This window comes from Eucalyptus grandis, chromosome 8 (genome assembly GCF_016545825.1).
Source record: "Eucalyptus grandis isolate ANBG69807.140 chromosome 8, ASM1654582v1, whole genome shotgun sequence".
In the NCBI taxonomy this organism is placed as follows: domain Eukaryota; kingdom Viridiplantae; phylum Streptophyta; class Magnoliopsida; order Myrtales; family Myrtaceae; genus Eucalyptus; species Eucalyptus grandis.
Genome location: NC_052619.1, coordinates 6069814 through 6078292, shown reverse-complemented (window position 1 = coordinate 6078292; position 8479 = coordinate 6069814). Strand labels below are relative to the sequence as shown.

General features: G+C 37.1%; 1 protein-coding gene across 1 annotated transcript in view; it reads left to right on the top strand.

Annotated features, from left to right (window-relative positions):
- Nucleotides 1-516: 516 nt before the first annotated feature.
- Nucleotides 517-8479, top strand: part of LOC104431857 — an 8948-nt gene continuing 985 nt past the window's right edge. Inside the window, exon 1 of the mRNA XM_039299538.1 lies at nucleotides 517-1650. Coding sequence (XP_039155472.1) covers nucleotides 517-1650 — 1134 coding nt within the window. The remainder of the gene's footprint in view (nucleotides 1651-8479) is intronic.

The window sequence follows — 8479 nt, the reverse complement described above, 5'->3', positions numbered from 1 at the left end:
TCCTGCTGTTCTCTGCCATTTGCTATTGTATAGTTGCTATATTGCTGCTATATTGTTGTTGTTCGCTGCTGTTGGCTATTGTATTACTAAGAAACTTTATAGCAATTGATAATAACATGTTTATTTATTTTATTTTTTTGCAGAATGTCTTCAAGTTCAAACATGTCTAGTAGTACTTCAAGCACACAACAACCTACCTCTAACAAGAAAGTTGTAAAACAACCATTATGGAGGTATATTACTAAGTTAGTTAATCATACTGATACGGGGGGAAATTTGTCTTGGAGATGCAACTTTTGTCAAAAAGATTATAAGAGTTCATACACAAGAGTGAGAGGCCATTTGATGATGATAAGTGGAAAAGGAATTGGAAAGTGTACAAAAGTAGAAAAAAAAGATCTTTTGGAGATGGAAAAATTAGAGGAAGAGGTCCATACTCAATTAATGAGTATTGCAACTAGAAATGTACCTTTGCCTCTTGCTAATTATTCACTTAGTGGTGGTGGTGGTGACGGAATGGATTTATCATTGAACTCCAAAAAAAGGAAAGGTGGAAGTGGTAGTGGAAAATCACTTGAAAATGCATTTAATATGACTCAACGGGAACGTCTGGATTGTGAGATTGCTAGGATGTTTTATTCGGCGGGCTTGCCGTTTAATCTAGCAAGGAATCCTTATTTTCAATCCGCTTTCACTTATGCTGCTAATCATAATATTGCGGGTTATGTACCACCAAAATATAATTTGTTGAGGACCACTTTGTTGCAAAAAGAGAAGGCAAATATTGATAGGTTGTGTGCACCTATCAAAATCATGTGGAATGAGAAGGGTGTAAGTATTGTGAGTGATGGATGGAGCGACTCACAAAGAAGACCGCTTATTAATTTCATGACGGTATCGGATGGAGAACCGATGTTTATAAAATCAGTTGATTGCTCGGGAGAAACAAAAGATATGCATTTTATTTTTAACTTGCTGAAAGGAGTTATCAATGAAATTGGGCATGAGAATGTGGTCCAAGTAATTACGGATAATGCTTCAAATTGTAAGGGTGCGGGACAACTCATTGAGCAAGAATTTCCATCCATTATGTGGACGCCTTGTGTGGTGCACACTCTTAATCTAGCTTTGAAGAATATTTGTGCTGTGAAAAATATGGAGAGCAATCAAATAGTTTATGAGGAATGTAGTTGGATTTCAGATATTGTTAAGGAAGTTATGCAAATCAAGCATTTCATCATGAATCATTCTATGAGATTAGCAATATACCATGAGTTTGTTAGCTTGAAGTTGCTTTCTGTAGCGGATACACGTTTTGCTTCGATGATTGTGATGCTTAGAAGATTCAAGTTGATAAAAAGTGGTCTTCAAAGTATGGTGATTTGTGACAAATGGAGTATCTATCGAGATGTTAATCAAGAGAAAGCTAAGTTTGTCAAGGAGAAGGTGTTGGATGATTTTTGGTGGGATTTGATTGATTATATACTTTCCTTCACGGCTCCTATTTATGATATGCTTAGAACTTGTGACACTGATAAGCCTTGTCTTCACTTAGTTTATGATATGTGGGGTTCAATGATTGAAAAAGTGAAGAAAGCTATATATGCACATGAAGTGAAAAGGCTAGATGAGAAGTCCACATTTTATGAGGTAATTCACACAATTCTTGTAGATCGTTGGACAAAGAACAATACTCTACTTCATTGCTTGGCACATGCTTTAAATCCCATGTAAGTTCTAAAATTGTATGAGATTATTACTTTAGTAGTCATTCTTTCTTTAATATGATAATATAATACTCTTCTTCTTTATTGTTGTTTTCTAATTTTATTTTATTAAATAAAGGTACTATAGTGATCAATGGCTTGATGAAGATCCTACTTGAATTTCTCCATATAAGAATAAGGAGATCAACCAAGAAAGACTGAAATGCTTCAAGAAATACTTTCCTAACTTGGATGAGCGCAACAAGGTGAATTTGAAGTATGTAGATTTTGTGAATAAAAATGGGGATTTTAGAGATTTTGATTCCATTCAAAATCAATATTCTATGAATCCTAAGGCTTTGTGGGTTAATCATAGTGCATGTTCACCGATGCTTCAAAGCATAGCCTTAAAACTTCTTGCACAACCTTCTTCTTCATCATGTGCTGAGAGAAATTGGAGTACTTACTCATTTGTGCATTCGGTGAGTAGAAATAAGATGACCCCAAAACGTGCAGAAGATTTGGTTTTTATTCATAACAATCTTCGTCTTCTATCAAGAAAAAGCTCAAAATATGCAGAAGGAGAGACTAAAATGTGGGATATTGGCGGAGATGCATTTGACTCGTTTGAAGATGTTGGGGTGCTTGAAGTTGCAAATCTTTCACTTGATGAGCAGGATATGGAGTCTGTTTTTTTTTTCAGAAGAAGTGGATAATGTGGATGAATGACTTTTTGTTATATTACTTAATGTGGATGAATGACATTTTGTTATATTACTTTTATGGAATATTGATTGTTTTGTTGCTTATTGTTAAATTTTAAATTTAATAGTGGAATGTGGATTTCTTGTTTTTTCCTTCAAGTTTTATGGATTATTAATTTATTACAATGAAATATAGTTGCATTTGTCAAATTAAAAAAAATGAATGATATTAACAAATGTAGGATTAATGTTTTTAGTATAGATAAATTATTTATGCATTTATATATAAAAATATTTATTTAATATTTAACGTGTCGGAACGTGTCGGAATTCTCTACTTTTTGAGAAATGACGTGTCACGTGTCGTGTCGTGTCGCGTGTCACGTGTCGCGTGTCGGTGCTACCTAGGTCGCGGCCCTCGCCGTCGCCGGCCGGGGGCTGGCGACCCCGGGCGACCCTCCCCTCCGTCGCCGGCCCTTCCCGGTGACGGCGGCAAGGGAGCCGCCCGTTCGACCTTCTCCCCCCATTTTTTTATTTTTTATTTTTTAATTTTTTTCTTAATTTTTTAATTTTTAAAAAAAATTTCTTAATTTTTTAAAATTTTCTTAGTTTTTTAAATTTTTCTTAATTTTTTAAATTTTCTTAATTTTTTAAATTTTTCTTAATTTTTTAAATTTTTTTAATTTTTCTTATTTTTTTAAAATTTTCTTAATTTTTAAAATTTAATTTAATTAATTTTTATATTATTATTTACACGTGTATTACGAAACGGCGTTGTTTTTGCATTTTCCCGCTACGTCGGCGTGCAAAACGACGCCGTTTTGGACCAAGCTCGCCGGAAAGTCGCCACGTAAGCCATTTGGCCGGATCTTCACCAAAGTGGCACTTAAGTGTCCCATTTAACTTCAAAACTGGCACTCAAGTGTATCATTTTAAAGTTATGACACTTAAGTGTCCCCGGCGCCAAGTTATGGACTTGCGCCGTACTTCCGCCGTGATCATAGTCACAAAAGGGTGGAAGCATCTTTGGATGTTGATTGGGCCAAGTCTCCTACAAATAGGAGGTCTACATCAAATTATTGCACCTTTGTAGGAGGAAACCTAGTGTCTTAGAAGAGTACAAAGCAAAGTATTGTGACTATATCCAGTGCATAATCAGAATATAGACTTACGGCCTAAGTTACTCGTGAGTTAGTCCAGATGCGTCAATTATTAGTTGAACTTGAATTTAAAGATTCTACGCTAATGGAATTGTGGTGTGATTATCAGGCAATTATCCATATATTGCTTCAAATTATGTATTTCATGAGTGTACTAAGCATATTGAAGTTGATTGTCACTTTGTCCGCGAGAAGCTTTAAGCTGGAGTTATTTCTACTAAAGGGCTTAATGGTTTTCTGCTAAAAAGCTGTCCCTGAAGGGTTTGAATGGGTTATTCGCCCACTGTAGGATGCATACCTACAGAAAATTTACTCTCCCTCCCTAGTTCTAAGTCTAGGTCCATTCATGGTATCAGAGCCATGGTTTCGTTTTTAAGATTATCCATTCCATGCGCTTGGTAGGTGAATCCAAACTTTGAGAAGATCGTTTCTCATCATGTCTATAGAACCAGAAATCCTCGAAGCACCTGTTTCTCTTGCTCCATCTCCCTCATCTTCCACCCCCTCAGAATTTCGTGTCTCCAATGCTTCTAAGATAGATTATCTCTACAAAGTCTCTCTTAGTGATGAAACCAAGATTTTTTAAACCCAACTTCCTCTCATGAACCTTTACTCCGCTTTTGCCAAACCCAACTCGTCATTTTCACTCATCCGCTCCATTCGACAACTCATTCATCAGACCCCAAAGCAAGTAAAGGAGTATGTCCAGTCCTCCAAATTCGACCAACATCCGATACTTGCTACTGAAAAAGAGTACTTTGTTACTCTCCAGATTCCTCCGGAATTTCCTAGACAATGGGTTCAGTGAAGATATTTTCATGTCCATTATGGCGTTGTTCGTCTTGCTCTCACCTTTCATGGTCGTAAAGGCTTGCCAGTTGTGGCAATAATTACGTTGTTGGATACCAGGTTTTTACAATACCAGCATGCTTGCATTGATACTGTCCAAACTACTTTGAATGCTGGAACAGTCTTTGTGACTTTGTATCCAAACTTCAACATCGCTCTTTCAGACCCTCAGCTACTCTCTTTCTTAAAAGTTCAAGTTCAGCTCACTGAAGCTCCTCAAACTGCTGACTCTGTAGCTGCAACACTACACTACCAGATGGTTTATCGAGTGCAGAACCATGCTCTTGATCTAAAATTCAACAATGGAAATGAAGATACTTTGTTCATCTCCATGCAAAATGATCAGGCATCCTGCATTCATGTTCCTAGACAGATCCCGAAAGATATGTTGGCCAAGCTCCTTCCGAGACTTGGATTACCAACTACGAAAAGCTGCACCAAAGATAACAAGCATTTCCAGTCTACGGACTCGAGTTTGTTCGGAAAAAAGATGGAACTGTTTCCATCAAATTTGGCAAGGAAAATGAAGAAAGTCCTTTTATCTTCCAAACCATTTTCATGATCGAACCATGTGTTCCTAAATCAATTTTCGAGCCAGAGCCAAAAAGCTTATTCGACACTTTAATAGTGATAGACATCCTATCCATTACTACAAAGACCAGTATGGTCATTGTTTTTGGGATCTTTTTTGCCAATGTTTCTATTGTACAAATTCCCCTGATGAGGTAGACCCTTTTGCAAAACCTCTACCTCGACAGAAAAAACCAAAAGATCCCATATACCAAAGGTACTTAAACGGAGATTCATCCGTTGATACTCTTGGTGAGTGTGATAAATACCAGTTCATGGTTTCATATGCACCACCTCCACCACTAGAGTTCAGTGCTACACCCCAAGTTCCACCAGATCCACCAAAATCATCCCCACCATCTCCTCCTCAAAAGAAGCAAGCTCTCTCTCCGTTTTATAAGCCAATCCTAAAATGGGCTAAGAAGTATTCTTACCCACTTGAGGTTCCAATAGAAACATCACATACTTCTTCCATGACCATGTTCCAAGAAGCAAATTTTCCTTCACTTGTCAGGGAAAGTTCAAAACTCTCGTTTCCTGCTCTAGAGGAATTCATTGATCCACAAGGCGATCTTTGTCATGCTCCTAAGATAGCTGCCCCCACCGATGTAGATGAACATGGACGACATAGAAGAACTCCTGCTGTTGAAGCCGTTTTAAATTGGCAATCGAGACTCTGTTAGCACAAAACAATGCCTTAAAGCAATTGATTCCAAGATTGGAAATGTGCAACAAGATCTTCGAAAGTATGATGAGACCACCAAGAAAATGATTTCTGAATTCCAAAAGAGGCTAAATGCCTTGGAATCAGGACAACATTTAGGGTATCATCATCTTGAGAGCCCTAAGCCGGAGATAAAAAAGTTCAAGAGGCAAATCCAACTCCTTGAAGAAGGAAGGTTTAGACCTTTTGATCCACTGGCACCTCTTGTCAGAATTAAGTATTTGCCTCCAAAACCCCAGTCGTCTATTTTTGCTACCATCCCAGAAAATTCTTTCAGAAAAGAACTAGATATGGCAGAAATGCGAAATCGTCTCAAAAATCTACGAAGGACAAATGAAAAGAAAAATGCTTACAAAATCAAGTTCGATCGTTATAAAAGAAAGGCCAAATTAGATGATGTTATCAAATCCGCTAGAATCTTTTCTAAAGGATTTAGGTACTCGAAACAACCCGAACTCGCTATTCAACAAATAATCCTCGCCATTTCAAATTATTAGATTCTGCTCCCGCCGAACAAACTGTTCCTACCACTTTGATACCGAATCGAAATCCAGTATCATTTTCCTCCTCTTCATCCTTTTTAATTCCTGATGTTGATTCCCTTCTTGTTGCACCAGTAAATTCATCAATATTCATGGCTGATCCTCCAGATCAGGATATGGAATCAAATTATTCCGAGCCAGAGATTGTTCAGAACAATCCGGGACACCATGTATCAATGGCTTCAAAACAGTTTTTCACCATAGATGACATCCCCTACAACAAATAGCTAGAAAGACTCGAAGAGTTTCATACTTGGTTGAATACTCAATCCATTGCCAATCATGATATGAATGATGTCATTTACAACTTTGTCACAAGGTTCATGGGAAGCCTTAAACTTTGGTGGAAATCTGTGTCAGAACAAGACCAAATTCATTTTCTAATGTCACATAATTTTAGCCATGCCATCACTCTCTTATATCATTTCTTTGTGGGAAACCCACCGATCTCATAGAAATGAAAATGAGAGAATTTTTCGAAAGAAAATGTTGCTCCCTTCAGAAGAAATATCTTGATAAGCATTATCGAGAAATGCTTCAACTTTTTTATCAGATTGGGGTTGATCTAAATTTGAAACATGTTTTCCTGACTTTCATCCCTAAAGAACTATCTTAGATGGTTGAAATATCTTTTTTTGGAAGATAGAGGAGAGTACAAGATATTCCCTTGGGAGAAATACAACAAGAAATCCATCTATGTCTTGAAGAATTGTGCTTGAAGTGCTAGATGGTCCGTACCTCCATCATAGATGACAGAGAACTCGAGACAAATGCTCTCGCCAAAATTTAAAGATCAAATATTCCAAGAAAGACTGTGATGGTACTTTGCGGGAAGTCTTCTCTAAAGAAGAAACACTTTAAGAAGTTCTGGTTAAAGAAATCCAAACATGGCCACAAGCACTTCCAAAGAAAGAAGAAATTGCGATACCTTCGCAAGAGGAAAGATCACACGGGCCATAAAAATCAAATCACAGCTTTATTCGCAACTTAAAGGGCATTTTGCCAAAAATTGCCCCAAGCTAGAAAAGGTCACATCATTTGATACATCAAATTAAGAATGAAACAGGTATTTATCTTTAAAATGATGATATCGAATCACTATTCTCTCGTTGATGAAAAATCAGGTGAACAAACTTTTTGTGTCATTCCATGTTACCCCACTTCTAGTGAAATTGAGTCAAATTCTAAGTCTGAATATATTTTTCATATATCATCCACATCTCCAAAACCAAGGTTTGACATATTTTCGAGCCAGACTCATTGTCCCCATTTCCCTATAAAAATCCTTACCTTAAAGTTTGTCAAACCAATTACTATCATTGCTCTCATCGATACTAGAGCAAGTTGTTCAATATTTGACACCAAAGTTCTTCCCCGAAGAATTATGGACTCTTTATATCCGATATTTCAATTCTGTCTCAGGAGATACTTTCTCCACGAATGTCAGAATCACCCCCATAACTGTCCATTTCTTCGCCTAGTGTTCAATATCCACAAAGATCTTTGGATCTAGTCTTCCCAACAAAGACTTAATCATTGGTTGGGACATCATGACTCAAATTTCTCAACTTCGAATCATTCCTGGAAAAGATCTTAGATATAAAGATCAATTCTCTGAGTTCGTCAATATTCGAAACTCTTTTCTATTCAAATGAGTTTATTAGATCCAATCATGTAAAAATTATTGGAATCTTGTTCAAATCCCATTCTGAATTCGCTCAGAAATGTTCTCATCCTCTATGAGAAAATCCAAAGTTTTTTGTTCGTCTTCCATTCAAAAAGAACGAAGACATCAATCCAACAAAGGCGAGTCATATGGGAATGAAGCCAGAACACTTGGCTTTAGCTCAAAGGGAATGCTCAGAACTATTGTAGTAAGGCCTTATTGAAACCTCCAATTCGCAATGGGCTTGTAAAGCATTTTATGTCAATAAGCGTGCCGAGCAAAACAAGGGAAAAATGAGGCTAGTGATCAACTATCAACCCCTCAACCTTTTTTTCCAATATAATAAATTCCCTTTACCCTCCAGAGATTCCCTCTTTACTGGTCTAACCAAGGCCCACATTTATTCCAAATTTGACCTCTTATCGCCTATAAAAGGTGAGGAGGGTGTAATGTGTTAGGCGTAATCCCTTGAAATAAAGTGTGTGCTTTGTGAAAAACCTCTCTATGGCTTTCTAAATTCATCTTCTTCTCCAGCCCTATTAGAATCCTCCAAGAAAT